General features: G+C 42.1%; 1 protein-coding gene across 1 annotated transcript in view; it reads left to right on the top strand.

The window, feature by feature from the left end:
- LOC126237078 (uncharacterized) overlaps positions 1–22,896 on the top strand; it is a 719,539-nt gene that overhangs the window by 205,270 nt on the left and 491,373 nt on the right. Inside the window, exon 2 of the mRNA XM_049946875.1 lies at positions 3,752–3,793. Coding sequence (XP_049802832.1) covers positions 3,752–3,793 — 42 coding nt within the window. The remainder of the gene's footprint in view (positions 1–3,751; positions 3,794–22,896) is intronic.

Here is a 22,896-nt window from a genome sequence, read left to right as displayed (position 1 = left end):
TTCTAGAGCACGGCATATTCTAAGTTCAAACATTGTGACATTCCTAGAGGAAAACAAGCATTCTCTCAAAGAATGTTCACGGATTCAGGGAAAAACACTAGTAAGAAACACCTCTTACTCTTTGTACACGACATCTTGCAACTATTAATTTTAGATAGAGACCTTCTTTCTGTGCTACACCGTCGATCCCGAATCAAGTTAAGATTTCATTCGTATATATCTGGCACCCATTAATATTTGACTAATAGAACCCAGTACGCTATACTCTCTTCCCGCACAGGCCATGAAGGCCCAAAGGTACCGACTGACCGCCGTGTCATCCTCAGCCCACAGGCGTCACTGGATGCGGATATGGAGGGGCTTGTGGTCAGCACACCGCACTCCCGACCATATGTCAGTTTCCGTGACCGGAGCCGCCACTTCTCAGTCAAGTAGCTCCTCAGTTTGCCTCACAAGGGCTGACTGCACCCCGCTTTCCAACAGCGCTCGGCAGACCGGATCAGTACGCTACAGTGGACGGTAAACTGTCTTAGTAGAGTTCCGCGTCATAAGGTAATTAACTGTACTGGAGAAATCAACGTTCCAAACACGATTACAGTAGTCTTCATCTGCATCTACCAGTATTGGATTGTGACGCGTATCCAGGAGTTAACAGAATCTGTTGACCTAGAAAAAGCATTCGACAACGTCAAATGGTACAAGACGTTCCAAATGTTGAGGAAAATAGGGTTAAGCTATAGGGAAAGACAGGAAATATACAGTTATGATGAAAATAAAGGAAAATTTCAAGAGCGGAATTAAAATTTAAGGTGGAAGGATAACAGTGATAAGATTCGCTGATGACATTGCTAACATAAGTGAAAGTGAAGAAACAGGATCTGCTGAATGGAATGGTCTGAGGATAAAATTTGTATTGAGAGTAAATGGAAGAAACGCAAAAGTAATTAGAATTAGCAGAAACGAGAACAGTGAGAAACTTAACACCAAGGATATGTGGACACTAAGTATATGAAGTTAAGGAATTCTTCTACCTAAGCATCAAAATAACCCATGATTGACGGAGCTCAGAGGACACAAAAAGCAGATAAGTACTAGGAGAAAAGGCATTCCTGGAGAAGAGAAGTCTACTATTGTCAACGTAGGCCTTAATTTGAGGAAGAAATTTCTGAGAATGTTCGTGGGAGGGCACAGCATTGTACGCTAGTGAAACATGGACTGTGGGAAAACCGGAACGGAAAAGCATCGAAGCATCTGTGATGTGGTGCTACAGAAGAATGTTGAAAATTAGGTGGACTGATAAGGTGAGAAATGGGGAGGTTCTTCGCAGAATCGGCGAGGAAATGAATATGTGGAAAACACTGACAAGGAAAAGGGGCAGGATGGTAGGGCGCGTGTAATGCCTTCAGTGGTATTAGAGGGAGTTGTCAGAGGGTAAAAACTGTAGAGATTGGATTACATCCAGCAAATAATGAACCAGTCAGGAGACTGATGACTCACGGAGGGAAAAACGAATCACCAGCATCAAAACCTTCATGGCCCACCTATGCAGCTGTGACATTTTTGTCAAACAAAAAAGTGTTTCTTCGTATCTCCTCCAAATACTCGAAAATTTTGTACACGTAGTTTTTTTACAACATGTGTATTGAAATCAATGAAAGTCCCGACTGGTAGCAACAGTAAACATGAACAACATTAATGCAGTACGCACTCTTCTGCTTGTCACAGATATCTACAACTCCAATCATTTATATGCCCGCCGATGGTGTGTATGTGTACAAAGGTAGAATGACATCCGACGACGTCTTCTACGTCATTCATTTTAATTTTTTTTAATTTTTAGGCAGTATATTTCCGTTCAACAATGCTTCTATGGTACAGAAGGAGTTGCTTAGGAGAAACATCTTAATCTACATTTGAAAACACTTCTGCTATTTTCCGGACATTAGATTTCCTTGGCTAATAGTGCAAGAGTGTGCTGAACTATGTATTCCACAAAAAACCTAACTTCTCGAATACAATGTTATGACTGACACAGCTCATCAATGATGGTCTTTGATCGAAATGGATTATGTCCCAAGTACGCCATCCCTGTAGGTTCAGCAACTGAAAAGTTTAAATAATTCCTGCGCATGTGGTCATCGCTTTGCAGTTTATACTAAAAATTAGTAGCAGAAACAGTGTTGTATACAACTTTGAAACAAAGTATCAGATAGTTCCAATGGCCCTAGAACTTAGAACCACTTAAACCTAACCTAGGGACATAACACACATCCATGCCCGAGGCAGGATTCGAACCTGCGACCGTAGCGGTCGCGCGGTTCCAGAAGTGCCTAGAACCGCTCGGCCACACCGGCCAGCAACAAAGTATCATCTCTGTTCAGAGTGAAGTGTTTAGGTTCTCCTCAGTGCTACAAAACTCTCGTGTAGTATTTTATAGTAGTTTGAGAAAACACTGAAGATGTGACTCTCAGTTGCTGGGGATTTTGCCCTATCTCCTGAGTAGGAGTCTAGTGTCATATTAATTTCGCCTTTTCGCTCACTACGTACATTTCCCTCTAGACTTTCGGCAAAAGGATGAGACTATTGACGTCACAGATATCCCCAGATGGTGACAAACTGCACGTAGTACGTTGGAAGTGATATTGGTGTTATCTCATCAGACTGGTCAATGCCAGATTGTGAAATTACAGAGTTGTGGACGGTAGTCAACTATCAGAGGATGAGGATGAAATATGTCGTGGAATTCATGCCATAATCGTCACCATCATTATTAGGCAACTATTATTATTGGTATTATTATTAAGAACGTCTCATATAACATTTAAATCATAATATTAAGTCTGTAAGGCTGTCTAAGAGAGAACCTGAAGGTCCAAATCCTTCCAGGTGAAATAAATAATATTATGGATCAGTCAAGGCCCTAGAAAATTCTAACAAAAAATATTGTTACTTTTGAATACACTGTGGGACTGAACAGTGATCAAAGTGTTACAAATATTTACTATTAAAAACAGTCTTGATCACAATTTATTTATTACGGTAACCGGTTTCGACCACTACTGTGGTCATCTTCAGACCAATGAGTAAGTGTAGTGATTCTCCAGCAGGAAGAGGCCCTTACTCATTGGTCTGAAGATGATCACAGTAGTGGTCGAAACCGGTTACCGTAATAAATAAATTGTGATCAAGACTGTTTTTAATAGTAAACAAAATATTGTCTCCTAATTTCTGCATGACATCGTAATATAAATCGGGCAAAATATAACTATAAAATAATGTAACTCAGTAATTAAAATCTCGTGATTTAATTATGGAACAGCAAGATAAAAATGAAATAAAAATTCTGGAGTGCAATGAATAAGAGCAGATAATGAAATGAAATAATAAAAATACCTGAGCTTCATTAAATTTCTACTTAGACAGGATTTTATAGCCGTCAGTGAAATGCGATGTTTCCTTGTTATTTTTAAGGTTATCAACTATTAAAACGAAGTCAGGTGTGTAAAAAAGTGGTCTCCTGTGGACGATGTTAACGTCTTTAAACTCTTTCTAACTTTTAGACCATGTTACGATATAAAATACTTAAAATACTAATGCAAGTGACAGTTTGGCATAGCATTACATCCAGAATAATTTTTTTAAAAAAAACTCTTTTTCTAGTAAAATATTACGAGTAAAAATTATAGCAAGAAAAATCTGCTGTTTTCATATAAAAGAATTATCAGTACAGTAACACTGTTTATTGTTTCAGGAGTGTCGGCGAGTTGCCGCTGGTTGGGACCGCCGGAAAAAGGTAAGGAGCTGTAAATTCTGCAAGCTGTTACCTGCGTTAAAGTACAAAATATTCCTCGTGAGCAAAGGAATGTTTCTGTTCTGTACCTGTGGCAGTTCGGCTTCAGAACAGTAACGACTGTCGTAACGGATTTACGACACGCAAGGTGCCGTTAAGTCACTGTTGTCCTCGTTAAACGTGGTGTTCTGGGCCTCTCAGACTGTTGCTCCTGCTGCAGTGTTCCTTTGGCCCTACGACATACAGCTGACTGGCAACGACGAGGTCACCTATGAAACGTCAAACAGCATCCACGTGCCGAAGTGCGTACTTATGAGCAGTTAACTTTCATGTTTTACGAACTGGAGCTGACAGAAAGACGCAACACGTCACACTTTAATCATCTCTTACTGCCTTAGTGCTCAGTATAAGCTGTTTTTCGGTTTTCGCATTCACTCGAACAACGCTTTGATTATATTGAGAGAATCAACTGCGCTGATAACCTCAAATATTTCCAGCACCGTTGAAGAGACGCAGTTCTGTTTTAACATCGTTGCATTGTGGGAAAGCCCTTACGAAATGACTCATGGTTCTAGTCATAGCAATATTAGTTACAGAATTATCGCTATAGTTATCGATTTTTTTCAAACGGAATTATAATTGATAATTCTCATTTACTGTTTAGTCTCAGTTGTACATTTTTAATTAGATTGGAGTACTCTGATATGTGGCCATGAGCAGACAAGACGGGTTGCTCAGTCCAAGTACCCTGATATGTGGTTCTGAGTAGGGACAGTTGCTGACGCAACTATTTGGATCTGAGGATGATCCTGAGTGATCTAAATGTGTAAAATAATTAAAAATTTGCAACTGAGATTGAACAATAAAAGAGAATTATCTTAAATTTCAACACAGTTACCGGTTCTCACGAGACAAATACGTCAGCTAAGTGGAATTTTATTAACAGGTTGATGTCACTTCTTGATGTCAAGAAAGCTTACGATACTGTTGCCTAGTAAACAAAATTGGTGCAAAAACGCAATTTTATTGAAATTTAGCCAGCAAAAAAATGTCAGTACGTTGACTTTAACGGAGAGGAGTAGTCAGAAGCGAACGCAAAGCAGGACTTACCACAAAGTAGTGTGTGAGGTCTGCGGCTGGTCGCGGGATACACTTTGAGTTCTTTGTAAAAATTATATTTATTTAGACAGGTAAACCCAAGAAACATTATTCTTTCTGAGAAGTTACGAACATATTGTTTAGCTATTTTCCAGGGAGGTACATGAAAGAGATACAATTTTAAATAGAATCAATTTTTACATCCTGTTGCTGATGTATTTAAACAAGCCATGTACAAATATATTGAAATTAGATTTCTATCCATATCTGTAGATATCTGGAGTATGCGATGCAGTTCAAGTACTTGGGAAGCTTGCTGACCAGGGATGCCCAATGCGCAAACGAAAATCGAGCAAGAATCGCCATGGTCAAACCCGCATTCAACAAGAAGGGGACTGTACTAACCATCAAGTTCAACTTGGAATTAAGGAACAAACTGGTGAAGAGCCACATCTGTAGCGTTGCACTATGCGGAGGAGGAGGAGATCAGCGTTTAACGTCCCGTCGACAACGAGGTCATTAGAGACGGAGCACAAGCTCGGGTTAGGAAAGGATGGGGAAGGAAATCGGTCGTGCCCTTTCAAAGGAACCATCCCAGCATTTGCCTGAAGCGATTTATGGAAATCACGGAGAACCTAAACCTGGATGGCCGGAAGCGGGTTTTAACCGTCGTCCTCTCGAATGCTAACCACTGCGTCACCTCACTGGGTGTTGAACTGTGGAGCAGAGATGTGGACTACGAGGAAAACTGAGAAAAAAATCAGGAAGTTCTGAAGTATTGAGCTGGAAAATAATAGGAGAGATCAAGTGGACAGATCGGGTAAGAAACGGTTAAGTACTGAGAAATACGAGAGAAGCTAACTACGCATAATTTAATTATTCAGAGGAAGGCCACCTGATCGGGCACTTACTTAGGAACGAGGGGCTTGTACATGACGTAATCGAAGAGAAGATCAAAGGAACTACAGGACGAGATAGAAGCATTTAACATCTGCATGACATGGAGGATGGAAGGAGATACAGCAGACTGAAGGGAGAAGTTGGAGACGGGAAATATCGGCGTCAGAAATTCTCCCTACGAACACACGGACCTGCCCATTAAGCAGGATACTACATAATAAAAGTAATCTCTATAAGTTAAGTGTCTATAAACGTTCAAAGCTTTAAAGATGGATGCAGCAAGCTATATATAACTGGCTGTGTTCAGATGGATGTTGTAGTGGCGGAATGTTCATTTCAGCGAGGTGCTGAAACGAGTGCCTATTTTCCTGAATGCACGTACAGCTTCTAAATGACCTATGGACGAGATGTAAACTTGCTGGTGTCACGGAACTTCCTCGATGCTCTGCTTGAAGTCATGCTCGGTTAGATTGTGGAATGTATCCTTACTCTGCCGTATACAAGTTAGGTCGGAATGCACAAACAAAGGAGACTCGGTCTGCCACTGACATTGACATAGAATAGACATACATACACACCCAAGGGGTACGTTGACATGTTGCTGATGCCAATGAAGCGATCATGGCTTAGCCCGAGAGATATCCTGGTCGAAGGATTCCACCAGCGATTACGTTCCTACGTGGTGAACAATTAATTCAATGAGTTCAAATAGTTTGAGAAGCTGTGCCAATAACAGAGAAAGACCAAGAAGAAATGAGAACATGGAAGCGTTTGTTTTCACAATACACCACGGTGCTGATATCCGCTTATGGGGACTTGCTGTAGTCACGCATAACAACCTTACAACTGCATGGCGAACAGTACACGGTCACGCTTCACCTAACTTCAAGTATTTTGGAGTCTCCGTCTGATGTGATATACAGTGGCACAACTGATAAATCTTGTTGGGTTGAAGGTAGATGCGAGATTACGGTTTCTTGGGAAAATCCCTGAGGAAGAGTGGCTCACGTATGAAGGACGTCGCTTACAAAAGCTTCATTCGACCTATCTTTGAGTATTATTCTTCGGTTTGGTGCGCTTACAGGGTGGCTTAAAGAAAGAGAAAATACTCAAAAATAGCTGCATGATTTGTCACAGATTTGTTTAGTCAGCGTGAAAAAATGCTCTACGAACTACAACAAGAGAAATACAAGAAAGACGTTGTGCAACGCGGAAAGCGTCAATAAATTCTGTCCACGTTTCAAAACACGTCACAAACTTATTTCCTCCAACATACAAAACGCGTATCGATCATGACTTCAAAAACTAGAGAAATATGTGCCCATGTTAAGAATATACAGAGTCTTTTCTCCGCGTACCTTCCGCGAATGGGACAGGAAGAGGGGAAACGAAACTGACGAAACTGATGTGATACGTAACACAGTACGGTGGTTTGCGGAGTACTGATGTAGATATTTAATCAAACGATAGAAAATCCAGGATAGAATGTAACAATGTTATGAAAAGGAAAGTTGCTACTCACCATATAGCGGAGATGCTGAGTCGGCTGCAACTGAGCATCTCCGCTGTATGATGTAGCTATTTAGTTATTCCTGCTGCTAGTATCATACCGCAGACAAATCCAATAGCATTTCACTCTTACAGAACCCGATAATAATTTTTTTGTGTTATGAAACTAATTGCTGTTGTATCCACAGGTTCATGATTTCATACCCAATTATTAAAATATATTGTATTGGATTAGGAGGAACGTTACAAAAAGGATAGGGAGAAACTGTAACTTTGTATTATACATACTTACTATTTCAAATTTGAAATTAGTCTCACATAGCTGCATCAAGCTGGAGTAACCCAACAGCCGAGTGCAGCAGTTCCGTATCACATCACAAATGTCTGCGTGAGAGAGCAACCAGTTTGATATTCAAAAGCTCTATAGCCATTATCAAGTGATCAGCATGTACAGATTTCTTGTGTATAAAATCCAGATGATACTAGCAGCTGTATAGAATTGTATCAACTACTAGCAACTAGAGATAATGTCAAGGCGTCATTGAGATCAAAAAGTCCTGATTGTTCATCTTTCTAGGCGCTTCAGTCTGGAAGCGCGCGACCGCTACGGTCGCAGGTTCGAATCCTGCCTCGGGCATGGATGTGTGTGATGTCCTTAGGCTAGTTAGGTTTAAGTAGTTCTAAGTTCTAGGGGACTGATGACCTCAGATGTTAAGTCCCATAGTGAACAGAGCCATTTGAACCATTTTTTTGTTTATCTTTTTACTACCATCTTTGAAGATGATAATAGTTGTTTTGCGTTGACCTTGTAAGCCGTAAATCGTTACAAATGTTACATAAATACAGGATGTTTATAAATTACTTATACAAAAGTAATATGAAAGTGTGAAAACAGCAAACAACTTACAGAAGTGTTCGATACAGCACTGAGTGAATTATCTCTTAAAGTTTTGTTTCTGGCGAACTCTCTTAGTTCCTGACGTTCCCACTAGGTGGCATGCGCGAATGAGTTATTCCAACAGTCATCATGGAGACGTGTAACGGTGTTGGTGTGCAGTGTTGTTTGTGGTTTCATGTATGCAAATCTGCTACTAAAGTTCAGGACAAAATATCGCAAGACACCACCTCAAAGACAAACTGTTATTAGTTGATACAGTCGTTTCATCGAAACCGGCTGTGCATCGCATAGGACGCGGAGGCGGGTCGGCCAGCAGTCGCTGACGCAGCGGTCTTACATTCGTAGTCCGGGTAAATCAAGGAGTTGTGTCAGCTTAGAATTGAATATGCCTAGTATTACAGGTGGAAGATAAGACGGAAACGCTTGTTATTCAAACCCTACAAATCGTAACCGTTGCAAGCTTTCAGAGAAAGTGACAAAGGAAATGTTTAACAAAACGTAGACTGAAGATTATTTTCTTAATAAAATTATGTTAAATGAAGAAGCCACCCTCCATACCTGATGGGAAGTGAATTGTCGTAATGTTCGGATGTGGGGTGAGTAGAAACCACTTCATGCAATCGAATATGTAAGGAACTTTCCTAAGCTAAATTTTTTTGCCCTGTAAGCTTTAAAAATATTTACGGTCCTTTCTTTCTTGCCGAATCAACTGTAAATGGCGTACCGTACCTGGGCATATTTGAACAGTACGTGATGCCTCAGTTACAACAGGAAATGGGCACAGAATTTATTTTTCAGCAAAGTGTCGCGCCTCCACATTATCATCGTGAAGTTGTCGTGTATCTCCGTAGGAATGCTCCGGCTTGTCTGGACGTAGTGGAACAATATCTCGCCTCCACGATCACCTGAATTAACTCTAATGGACTTTTGTGTATGAGTTTGCATTAAAGACAGAGTGCAACGGAGGGTAACACAAGCAGTTGCCACGACACAAAAAGGCTCGCTTCATAACACGTGTCAGAAAATTAATCACTGATGGGACGTTACGAAAGGCAGCCACACTGAACACCTGCACATAATGCTTGAAGATAACTGCATTCAGTACTGCATCAAACATTTCTGTAAGTTATTTAACTTTTCCAAACTTAAAGGTTTCTTTTGTATAACTAATTTATGAACCCCTGTGTTGCAGAGCATCCACAGTGTAAATTACCATTCATAAAAATGATACCGTATAGTCGTTCCACAGTATAAATTACCATTCATAAAAATGATACCGTATAGTCGTTAGTCACCACTGACATTTAAATTCGTGTGCAGTACAGTAGATTATATGGGGAAGGAAGACAAGGGTTTAATACTCCACCAAGAACGAAATCACTTGAGATGCAACACAAGCTCAGATTGGGGACGGATGGGGAAGCAAATAGGGCGTGTTCTTTTCATACCCCCACGGCATTCGCTTAATCGATTTAGGGACACAGCAGAAGTCTGAAAAGCCGGACGGGTATTTCAACCGCAAGAGATTATTCGTTAGCGTGCAACAGTGCCCCACGTGGATCCGATGTTTTTTAAGACCAACGTGAGCGCTTACGGCGCATGGTATGTTGAGTAAACCATTTCAGCTATGGAGCTATGGCCAGAACCCTGTGTAACATTAAACTTCAGCATCCGTCTGGTTAAAGCAATTACACTCCGTAGAGCAAGTGCTGTGTTTGCTCAATGAAACAGTACGTTAGCGCACGGGTAATTTGCCAGAGAAAGCGCACAGTAGACAGCTGGCCGCTGACTGCAAACGTCAGGCTCTCTACCTGTTTCCTCATTACGGGGTGAGCGCAACAGGTTACCTAACGCTCTCCCTGCGTTAATTAATAATCATCCACCGATCTGGCCTTTCATTTGCATTGGCCGCAGCAGCCCCTGTAATCGAAAAGTACCATTACTGAGGACTTCGGCAAAGATCAAACAATTCACGCACTGATGTTACTGGAAAATAGGACTAGAGAGCCTGCCTACTGAAAAGCTGATCAAAGACCTGCTCCTTTGAATAATAATCGTTATCACGATCACTTGCTTGCTCCAACGTATTCTAACATGCTTAAAGGACCTCTGAAAATAAAGACATTCATCGACAGCATTAAGGTCGCCAGCAGTTCTAAGGAAGAAACAAGATTAAGGTTTGACTTCAATCGCCGATAAGGTCATTAGAGGGGGAGCACGAGATCGGACTGGGGAAGGAGGGGAGGAAGGCAATCAGCCACGCTTTTTCCGCGGAACTATCCAGACATTCATTTTAAGTGATTTAGGGAAATCATGCAAATCCTAAATTTTGAAGAGCATCTTCTGAATACAAGTCCAGTTGCAAGTAGGCTGTTTAGGTTTTTATGTTAAAGATGATGTGACTTACCGAAAGAAAGTGCTGGCAGGTCGACAGACACACAAACATACACACGAAATTCAAGCTTTCGCAGCAAACTGTTGCTTCATCGGGAAAGAGGAAAGGAGAGGGAAAGATGAAAGGATGTGGGTTTTAAGGGAGAGGGTAAGGAGTCATTCCAATCCCTGGAGCGGAAAGACTTACCTTGGGGGAAAAAAAGGACAGGTATACACTCGCACACACACATATCCATCCGCACATACACAGACAACAGCAGACATTTGTAAATAATTACAAATTACATTTACAAATGTCTGCTTGTATCTGTGTATGTGCGGATGGATATGTGTGTGTGTGCGAGTGTATACCTGTCGTTTTTTCCCCCAAGGTAAGTCTTTCCGCTCCCGGGATTGGAATGACTCCTTACCCTCTCCCTTAAAACCCACATCCTTTCATCTTTCCCTCTCCTTTCCTCTTTCCCGATGAAGCGACAGTTTGTAGCGAAAGCTTGAATTTCGTGTGTATGTTTGTGTTTGTTTGTGTGTCTGTCGACCTGCCAGCACTTTCGTTCGGTAAGTTACATCATCTTTGTTTTTCGATATATTTTTCCCACGTGGAATGTTTCCCTCTATTATATATATATATAAGGTTTTTGTTAGTCAGGGCCATTCTTTTATAGAGATTATTGAAAGTCAGATTGCGTTGCGCTAAAAATACTGCTGTCAGTTTAGCGATGATCATAATAAGTAAAGAGAGAAATGTCTGAGTACGTTCAGTTTTACTCAGCTGTCTTTGTATCAAAAAACATAGTTTTATCAGCACTGTCATTCATAATTTTTCTAAGGGGACGTTTCATATTTCATAATTTTTCTAAGGGGACATTCCACAGTGTCTTAATACCGTCTTGTTACGTAGGCTTCTTATGGTCTCTTACTACTTGAAACTTTTACTGGTCACCGTTTTCCATAAAATCTCTCACTCCCAGCCATCTGTCTTCTCTCTTTCGGCTGATAACGTGGATAACAAATACCTTAGTTTTTGTAACTGCGAAATCTTATTTTTCTTAAAAGTAAAAGCCATATTTTTTCTCGCGATACTGCGAACAAAATTCTAGGAGCTAGGGGCACTACGGTTTCGTTCCAGGCTAGAGACACGTAGTCGGAAATGTATTTCAATCCCACTATAGAGGACTTCGATTCATAGACAAAAGTTTGACTAATTAATATTGTTACAGGCAACATTCACAAAGAAAGAAAGTGTTTAACATCATGTGGATCTCTGAGATATTAGAGGGAAGTAATTGATAGTTCGTTGCTATTTTATCGCAAACTGGCGTTTGGAGTCCGTGGCTGCCATCAAAATACAAGTTCATTCTTACAGAGAAGATAACACTAACCATCCACTTTTTATAAAGTTATTTATTTACATAAATGGCACCTCCACCTGTTACGAAGCGACAGCTCCATCATCAGATGGCTTGTTCACGTTACGATATATTTTGTTGTATTGTAGTTCACACTAGTTTTCACTTTTTATTCCTCCATGTGGCCAAAATTCCTTGGGGTGGTGGAGACGTCAAACAACACCGCGCCGTTACGTGGCAAAGCTGCTTGTGTTCATGCAGTAGCGAAGATTACATGTAAAACTTTTTGGATAAACACTCAAACTGATACAGTCATGCGCATTCAAATACAAAGATAAGTAAACAGGCAGAATACGGCGCTGCGGTAGGCAACGCCTATATAACACAAGTGTCTGGCGCAGTTGTTAGATCTGCTACTGCTGCTACAAAGACAAGTTATGAAGATTTAAGTGAGTTTGAACATGGTGTTACAGTGAGCGCACGAGCGATGTGACAAAGCATCTCCGAGGTAGCGATGAAGAGGGGATTTTCCCGTACGACCATTTCACGAGTGTACCGTGCATATCAGGAATCCGGTAAAACATCAAATCTTCGACATCGCTTCGCGGCCTGAAAAAGATCATGCAAGCACGGAACCAAGGACGACTGAAGAGATTCGTTCAACCTGACAGAAGTGCAACCTTTCCGCAAATTGCCGCACATTTCAATGCTGGGCCATCAACTAGTGTCCGCAGCTCGTGGTCGTGCGGTAGCGTTCTCGCTTCCCGCGCCCGGGTTCCCGGGTTCGATTCCCGGCGGGGTCAGGGATTTTCTCTGCCTCGTGATCACTGGGTGTTGTGTGATGTCCTTAGGTTAGTTAGGTTTAAGTAGTTCTAAGTTCTAGGGAACTTATGACCATAGATGTTAAGTCCCATAGTGCTCAGAGCCATTTGAACCATCAACTAGTGTCAGCGTGCGAAGTATTCAGCGAAACATCAATATGGGCTTTCGGAGCCGAAGGCCCACCTTTGATGACTGCAGGACACAAAGCTTTACGCTTCGCCTGGGCCCATCAGCATCGACACTGGACTGTTCATGACTGGAAACATGTTGCCTGGTCTGACGAATCTCGTTTTAAATCAGGGCCGGCCAGAAATTCTGTACGCGTGCGGTGCTCCTGCACATGTGCAACTTCCGGGTCACAGCGTGCACGCCGCAGCCGTCAGTGTTCATGTAGTGCATGTTTCTACGCACAGGTGTCGCTTTATCCACTTGCTGAGATACTCTGTACCGGCGCATTCTAGTGCTCTTTCCACAGCTTGCAAGCCAACCATGGGAAGGTATTTCGCGTATTAAACATTTAAAATATCACAGTCTACTCCTTGAGGCGTCTACTTTTATGTTAACAGTTTAACCCAGTAAGACAAGTAATACAGTTAACAACCGAGGGTTTTTATTAAGGCAGCTTGTCTGACGGCACGTAAATACGCGTAATGTTTTTGATCTAGTATTTAAGAAGGAGCGCACTTAGCGACTTCCAACGAACCTTAGTCATGATTTGAAATAACATTAAACCAATGCAATTACACCCACATAATTTCTGTCTCGCTGACCTCTCGATGATCACCTGTACCATTATTGCTATATCTTTCATCAGTTCCGTCTGAAATCTGCGTAATAACCGACAGTTAGATGAATGTTATGTTTTATCGACTTCAACTGAGCGTAGCCCTTCACACATTTTAAAAAAAACCTAAATGTATGCATACAACAATCGGTTTAATGACCAATTTTCCTGATAATAATGTACCATGGAGCAGAATGAGGCAATAATGCACAGTTAGTAAACACTAATTTTTAATTATGAAAGGAATAAATCCAAACACGTTTATCACTGGTCACGCGAAATGATATAGTTAATATCGGGCACAAAAGCACGGCTCATTGACAAACGCAAGTAATTGCGGGAGATTTTCATCACTGATGCTTGATTGAAACGACCGAGAGCATAGATCTGCCGTCCTTTGCTTTTTCACAGTGCCTGCCATTTCTCAGTTCTTCTCTGTTAAGGTTACGGTCACCAGGGGTAAACGAGACTGGGTATGTTGCGCTCTTGCTTGTACAGGGAAGAGGAGCCGACGCCGTTCATTTAGGACACATGTCTAATAACAGATGTCGCTGTCGCTCGCTGTCGCACACGTGCGCACATGTGCAGCACTTCTGCACACTGTGCAGCGTTTGGCCGGCCCTGTTTTAAATTGTATCGAGTGGATGGACGTGTACGGGTGTGGAGACAACCTCTGACAGGGCATGGCCGATTTCCTTCCCACCCTTCCTTAATCCGATGGGACCGATGACCTCGCTCTTTGGTCCCCTTCCCCAAAATCAACCAACCAACAACCTCATGAAACCATCGACCCTGAATGTCAGCAGGGGACTATTCAACCTGGTGGAGGCTCTGTAACGGTGTGGCGCGTGTGCAAATGGTTCAAATGGCTCTGAGCACTATGGGACTCAACTGCTGTGGTCATCAGTCCCCTAGAACTTAGAACTACTTAAACCTAACTAACCTAAGGACATCACACACATCCACGCCCGAGGCAGGATTCGAACCTGCGACCGTAGCAGTCGCACGGTTCCGGACTGCGCGCCTAGAACCGTGAGACCACCGCGGCGGCTGGCGCGTGTGCAGTTGGAGTGATATGGTACCCCTGATACTTCCAGATACGATTTGACAGGTTACACGTACGTAAGCATCCTTTCTTATCATCTGCATCCATTCATGTCCATTGTGCGTTCCGAGTCCTTGGGTAACTCCAACACCCTACACGTTCAAAATTGCTATAGAGTGTCTCCAGGAACACTTCCGCTGGCCACCAAACTCACCAGACATGAAACTTATTGAGCATATCTGGGATGCCTTGCAACTTGCTGTTCAGATGAGATCTTTATAGACACCCCTGCAGGGTTCACGATGTCAATTCCCTCCATCACTACTTCAGACATTAATCGAGTCAATGGCACATCGTGTTGCGGCACTTCTGTGTGCTCACGGTGGCGCTACCCGATGTTGGGCTGGTGCACGAGTTTCTTTGGTTCTTCAGTGTATATGGATACAGTCACACACACCAAAAAGTTTTGCCACATGGAAGGATAATACAAGGGTAAAGGCGCTATTCTTGTAAATAAATAGCATTATAAAAATGGCTAGTTGTTGTTATCTTCTCTGCAAGCATCAACTTCTATCGTAGTTTGTTGCTTTGTCTAGAAGTAATGTTGATACATAAAGTGCCTGCATCTTGACGAAGTTGTATGAGAGTTTCCATCTTTTCCTTATGTGGCCCTGACCTTGGTTTCGTAATGAACTGGTTGCCACGTTGGATAATTTGGATGCTCTTGCTGTGGGTTGGTTAGCCGCCCTCAGGCCTGTGGCCGAGCAGAGGCTGAGGAACGAACTTCATCAGCGGGAAGGTTGTGCTTTCCCATTCTGCAGAGTTCTTTCAGCAGATAACATTCTTCAGCTTTACTTAGGAAACATAGCTGAAGAAAAATGAAGGGCCCCACACACGAGCGACGGATCGCAACAATCCGTTGCACTGGCGTCCGGAAGCTTCGTAGATCGCACTTGCGGGGGCAACTCGGAGCGATCGGTCGCTGATCGCTGGTCGCATGAAAATCTTAGGCAATCCGATGATCGCATGCGTTTTCTTGTTCCACTCTAAGATAGAGTGAGGGAAAAACGATTGTCCGTATGCCTCCATACGAGCTGTAGTTTCTCTCATTTTATCTTCGTGGTCCTCACGCGCGTTGTATGTTGGCAGCAGAATCGTTCTGCAGTCAGCTTTGTAGTGCTACAACGATGAAAATTAATATTACGACGATGTCAAACCTTATTTTCATGATTTAAAGAAGTATTCATGATATTAGAAGTGTAATTATAATTTTATTATTTTCATTTTTGTGCTCAGTGTATCAAAGACTTTCAAGTGCACGGAATAAATTAGCATTGTTTGTACTACGAAACTATATATGATTGTTAACCCTCCGACAGTCGCGCATGTATCTATGAGATACATGACCTACTTTTTCTCTAATATTACCGCAATGAACAGTGGTAATGGTTTGCTGGCCCACGACATCTTGTGTCATACCTTTCTTATTGCTTGACAGGAATTTCAGTCTTATACCGATACTGACAAGGTCATAAATGAGTCAGGTGTGGGAACGTGTACAGCCTGGATCTCTCTGATACAGCGCGCCTACTCGGGTAACGCTTTGTCGCCGCTAATGACTGCAGCTGTTGCATTGTTTGCAGCGTACGCAAGTCGGCAGTTGCGTTGTTGTCTTCTAAATGAAGCAACATTTCGTTGTAGCTACGTGTACTCTCTTTCAAAATGAGTAAACGATATGATCTAGAAAATCCTAAGGATTTGGAAGAAGTACATCGCCTTCTTCTCGACGACGAGGTATCCATTGAAGATGAAGATGATCTTGCAGAAACTGATTCAGAAACCGAAGATATACTCGAAACCTGATCTGTAGACTCAGACACAGATCATGAATTTGATGAAGAGGAAAATAATGAAGCACAGGAAACTGATGAACATTACTATTTTGGTGAGTAGAAAAGACAATAAATATGCTTTCAGATGTAATAACAACAATATCTAATAATGGTGTAATGTACTTATTTTTTTATTTTAGGTAAGGATGGAACTAAATGTAGGAAAGTGCCTTGGAAAGCAACACAGACACGGCGTCATAATATACTAACCAAACTGCCTGGGGTAGTTGGAGACGCAAAGAAAATGGTAACTGAAATTGACTGCTGGAGCCTATTCATCAGTAATGATATCCTAGACCTAATTGTGGTCAACACTAACAGGCGTATAGCTGATCTAAAAGGAAACTTTGCTCGCGAGAGTGACTGCAAGGACACAGATGCAATCGAAATAAAAGCCTTTCTTGGCTTGTTATACCTTGCTGGTGTGTTCCGTGGTGGGCGACAGAATGTTCACGACTTCTGGACAGCAGATGACCTTGGTCTGAATATTTTTAGAATGACCATGTCCGAAAAACGTTTCCTGTTCCTAATAAGATGTGTTCGGTTTGATGATGGAGCCACAAGACAAGAACGATGCAAGACAGACAAATTAGCAGCCGTGAGGGAAATGTTCACCATGTGTTTGAATAACTGCAAGACACATTACTCCCTCGGTCAGAACGTCACAGTTGATGAGCAGCTACCAGCATTTCGAGGCCGGTGTGGATTTCGCCAGTTCATACCATCCAAACCATCTAAATATGGCATAAAAATTTTCTGCCTATGTGATGCCAAGCTTTATTATACTTACAACATGGAAATATATTGTGGATTAGAACCAGAAGGACCCTTTCAGAATAACAACTCCGCAGAAGTAGTAGTTCTGAGACTTGCCGAACCAATATATGGGACGGGTAGAAACATTACAGCAGCTAACTGGTTCACTAGTTTGGAGTTAGTAAGAGAACTGCATAAAAGGAGACTGTCGTTTGTAGGCACAATTAGAAAAAACAAGAAGGAACTGCCATCGAATTTCGTAGCACCAAAAAGTAGACAGCAATATGATAGCGTATTTGGCTACAGCAAGAATGAAACCCTTGTGTGGTATGTCCCGAAAAAAGGGAGAACTGTAGTCCTCCTTTCGAGTATGCATGTATCGTCAAGTGAGGTTTCGGAAGGTTTAGAGCAAAAACCAGCAATTATTCTACACTATAATGACACCAAATCTGGAGTTGATGTAGTTGACAAACTCTGTGCAACCTACAATGTAGCTAGGTCAACAAGAAGATGGCCTATGGTGATTTTTTTCCACCTGTTGAACATTGCAGGCATCAACTCAAGAGTAATTTTCTTGGGCAACAAGAATAAATACTCAAATCAGCGCGAGTACCTCAAAACTTTGGCTCTGACTCTACTGCAAGATCATCTCAAAAGAAGAGCTCTTATTATGTCTCTACCTGATGATATAAAGTCAATGCTAGTAAAGTACAAACCTAAAGGAAAAGAGCAAGAAAACGATGAACAATCCTTGGAATCAGAAAACAAGAAAAGAAAAAGGTGCCAGTCATGCTACAGGGAGACAAAAAAGACTTGTCTCAGCGAGTATACATGTGAAAAACGCGGTACACATCTTTGTTTGCACAAGCACGCAAAAATAATATAAAATAGAGGGCAATCAGTAAAAAGAGACATGCTTTGATTAGTTCAATAACTTATTTGTACCTATAATAAAATCAAGTTTTAAAAGAATTTCATGTACTTCTCCATTACAAAATGTCAAATATTTCTGTTAATTTGAAAGTGTAATGAGCCTGATGTTCACTTCTGTATTTGTAAAATCTGTAACAATAAAGGTAACTACAATTTAAAACAAAAACAAAAGAAAAAGAACCTGTAAACAAACAAAAAACCACAAAAATCGTCGCATGTATCCACGAGATACATCGCGACTAGTGGCGTCATGAAAGTTGACACGCCTGCTGGAGGGTTAAGGGTTAAGCATGTAATAATTCGATGTAAGACATTTTGTTGAGTCTGAATTTTGTTCTCGTACTGGTCGGTAGAGAAGGAAAAGTTCCTTAATCGATGTGAAGGTATAAAGGCTGTAAAAAGGAGAGAGAGAGAGAAGGTAAATACAAGTTATTCAGAACAAATATCTCTAAAGTGTAACGTCTTGTGATTTCCTATAACTAAAATTTGCAAGGTCTAATCTGAGCCTGTCCTGAATAACAGCGAAGAACATTTATGTTATCATATATTTTCTTCGTTTGATCACGGTTGTGATTCGCATGTTTCTTTTTGTTACGCGACGTGTTATGAATATTTTCATTATACGCGCAAAAGTGCACACAGCTTTAATCGAACCTGCGTCTTTCGGAAACGATAACTTTTAAGCAGTACAATTACGCGAATACCGTCTAAATCGCAACCGTGATCGCAAAAGTGTTTCCTGGACCAAATAATTCTTATAAAATGTGTATTCTCCAAAGCGAGCAGCATTGCACTATCGCTGACTCGCAACAATCGAAAGAGTAAAAACAGTGCTTAAATAAAATTGCCACCTTTTAATAATTATTATTATCCCTTTAAATAGATAAGTAAATAGCAATTCAGTGGCTATCCAATCAATAAACAGAGAGGGCAATTCAGTTTCAAATGCCGGTTCTGTAAATTATCTCAATAGCGCTCCTCGAAAAGAACATCATACTGTCTACAGGGATTCCCGTTTGAGTTCCCGAACCATCTCCGTAGTATTTACGTGTCGTTCGACCCTACCGATAAAAAATCTAGCAGCTCGCGTCTGAATTGCTTCGATGTCTTGACATGATGCGGATCCCAAACATACTAGCGATACTCCAGAATAGTTCGCGCTATCGTCCTGTATGTGGCCTCATTTACAGCTAAATCACACTTTCCTCTAAGTCTCCCAAAAAACCGAAATCGATTATTCGCCTTTTCTATCACAATCCTCACGTGCTTGTTCCATTTCATATAGCTTTGCAGCTGGCCGTGCTGTGTCAAGCTGTATCCTAACATTGCAGGTTTGTTTTTCCTACTCATCCGCTTTAACTTACATTTTTCCACATTCGGAGCTAGATGCCCTTCATCACACCAACTAGAAATTGTGTCTAAGTCAACTTGTATTCTCCTGCAGTCGCTCAACTTCGACGTCTTACCGTACGCCACGGCATCATCAGTAAGCAGCAGCAGATTACTGCCCACCCTGTCCGCCAAATCATTTATGCATATAGAGAATAATAGCGGTCCTATCGCAGTTTTCTGGGGCACTCCTGATGACACTCTAGTCAGGCTGGTCCACACTGTGCCCCTGGGGCGTTGGCGCCCGCGATCGCCCGCGGCCAGCGCCTCGGGCGAATTCGTATGTTGTCGCAGTGGCCGAGCCGCGTCGCTCAGCTGGCCGTGCGGACCGCCCGACCGCCCGCCGCGCCTCTCGACCTTATACCATTACAAGACACAACCACGGATTTGGATATTTTTCTAGCCGTGGAAAACGTGTTAGAGTCAATGGGTTTAAAATGGGAACGCCTGACTAGTGTAACAACGGATGGAGCCTGTGGTGTCACCGCCAGACACCACACTTGCTAGGTGGTAGCTTAAATCGGCCGCGGTCCATTAGTACATGTCGGACCCGCGTGTCGCCACTGTCAGGATCGCAGATAGAGCGCCACCACACGACAGGTCTCGAGAGACTTACTAGCACTCGCCCCAGTTGTACGACGACGTTGCTAGCGACTACACTGACGAAGCCTTTCTCTCATTTGCCGAGAGACAGTTAGAATAGCCTTCAGCTAAGTTAATGGCTACGACCTAGCAAGGCGCCATTTGTACCATTGCATGTATCTCAAGATAGTCTCACTTGTATCATCAAGAATGCTGTATACCAAAGGACGATATAAAAGTTAAGTGTTCTAGTAGCTACGTTCTTTTCTTTATTACATTCATTACGAATCCTGTTCCAGACTTCGCGCCAGTCGGCGTGTGTGTACGTGTGCCTATCGGCTACCCGTCACTGTGGACTGGCTGCCTTGTCAGTCCACTACAGAGCCCATGCGCTACGAGGGATACGCACTGGATTCCTGGGTTACGTCAGGTCAAAAATGGCTGAAGTCGGCTGTTCCTTATTCGCGGCAGTCCATTGTCTGATACACCAGGAGGCACTTTGTGTGAAGATAGTCAACATAAAAAATGTTATGGACACAGTTCTTCGAACGGTTAATTATGTTCGATCGCATGGACTCACACATCACCAATTTAAAGAATTTCTGGCTGATATCGAAGCGGAATACCCGGACATCCCCTACCACACCGAAGTAAGATGGCTGAGCAGAGGAAAGGTGCTTCATCGGTTTTTCTACTTGAGGGTTGAAATAAATGCCTTTTTGAAATGAATGGATGTCCAGATGAATTACTTTGTGATCCTAAGTGGGTGGCGAATTTGGCTTTCTTGAGTGATCTTACTGGTCATTTAAATACTTTGAACATTTCACTCCAAGGCGAAAATCACTCTGTTGCTGATTTAGTGCAGACGATTCAAGCATTTAAAAAAAAAAACTTATTTTGTGGGGAAAACAGCTGCGTGAGAAGAATTATGGACACTTTCCTGCACTAGACAGTGTTACAGAAATGTGGATTTTTCATATTATGTTGAAATCATTTACAAGAACAGTTTGAAAACAGATTTTTGGAGATAAGTGAGCTTCAACCGACCTTATATATATATCTTATCTCCAAAAATCTGTTTTCAAACTGTATATATTGTATATGCTCGCCCGTTTTCCCTTCGGGCAGAGGATGTCTCGCAAGTGCTTCAACTAGAGCTGATTGACGTGCAGTGCGATATCCGCCTGAAGAACCGCTTTCTTATGTGTAAAACTTTGGATGACTTTTACAGATGTCTTCCACGAGAGAAATATCCTCTTTTGCACAAGCAAATGGCTAAATTTCTCTCAATGTTTGGTTCTACGTTTATTAGGGAGCGCTTTTTCTCTCTTTTAAAGCTTGCTAAAACTAAGAACCGTTCATTAGTTGGCGATAAAAATTTAAGTAATTCTTTGAGGTTAGCAGTTTCACGGAATATTGTACCAAACCTACACAAAATAGTTCCTCGAAAAAGAAAAAACGTGTAAAATGTTAATTGTCTTCTTTAACAATGTTGACTGTAAGAATTAAAGGCCTTATAACCTTAATTCTATTTTTAATAAGTTTTCAAACTTGGTCAGTTAAAATTATTACGTACAAAACAGCAAACTCAGGATCCGATTTCTTAACTCTGAAAAGGGATACAAAAAGCTGTAGCACGAAATATAACAAAAAATATTTACTTGTAACTACTAACAGTAAGAATGAGACACTATATCCCTTACATAAAACTATTTCTAAAATAGAATATTTTGTTTACGTTAGATCTGACCGCGGGACAGTCCAGCGCAGAGCAGTGCTGTTCGCTCTCACTCGCTCCGCAGCTCTCTCTCTCTCTCTCTCTCTCTCTCTCTCTCTCGCTCCTATGTCGACACTAGCGACACACGGTCGCGGACGGGGCTCTGAACTACACTGCCTTGCGCCCGCGGGGAGCGGGCGTGCCCGCCGGGCGCAATTCTTGGATGAGCCTGCTCTAGTCTCTGATGAACACTCGCCGTCGAGAACAACATACTGGGTTCTATAACTTAAGAAGTCTTCCATCACTAACTTAATCTGTGTGCCTGTTCCATATGCTCGTCCTTTCTTTAACTGCCTGTAATGGGGCAGCGTGTCAAACGATCTCTGGAAATCTAGAAATATGGAATCTGCCTGTTGCCCTTCATCCATAGTTAGTGGTGTATCATCTGAGAAAAGTTTAGCACGAGCGATGCTTTCTAATAGTAATGTTGAAAATCTCCAAGAACAATTGAGGCAGGAAAGAAAGATAAGCACCAGGACGGAAGGAGGATGTGAAATGAATATTCAGGCGCTGAGAGGTTACGTGATTTTATTTCAGGAAGTACAATATCGAATTGCACTGAAGAGCCAAAGAAACTGGTAAGCCTGCCTATATCGTGTAGGACCCCCGCGAGCACGCAGATGTGCCGCAACACGACATGGCATGGATGGACTAACATCTGAAGTTGTGCTAGAGGCAACTGACACCATGAATCTTGTAGGGCTGCCCATAAATCCGTAAGAGCATGGGGGGGGGGGGGGGGGGGAGGCTAGCACGATGGGCTTCAACATCTGAGGTCATCAGTCCCCTAGACTTAGAACTACTTAAACCTAACTAACCTAAGGACATCACACACATCCATTCCCGAAGCAGTATTCGAACCTGCGACCGTAGCAGTTTCGCGGTTCCGGACTGAAGCCCCTAGAACCGCTCGGTCACAGTTGCCGGCTGACTTTTGTCACTTCAGTGTAAAATCACTGTTTTGAGGGTATGTGAACAGTT

The sequence above is a fragment of the Schistocerca nitens genome, chromosome 2 (genome assembly GCF_023898315.1).
Source record: "Schistocerca nitens isolate TAMUIC-IGC-003100 chromosome 2, iqSchNite1.1, whole genome shotgun sequence".
Lineage (NCBI taxonomy): Eukaryota > Metazoa > Arthropoda > Insecta > Orthoptera > Acrididae > Schistocerca > Schistocerca nitens.
The sequence above is the reverse complement of the archived record's forward strand: the minus strand, read 5'-3'. Positions and strand labels throughout refer to the sequence as shown.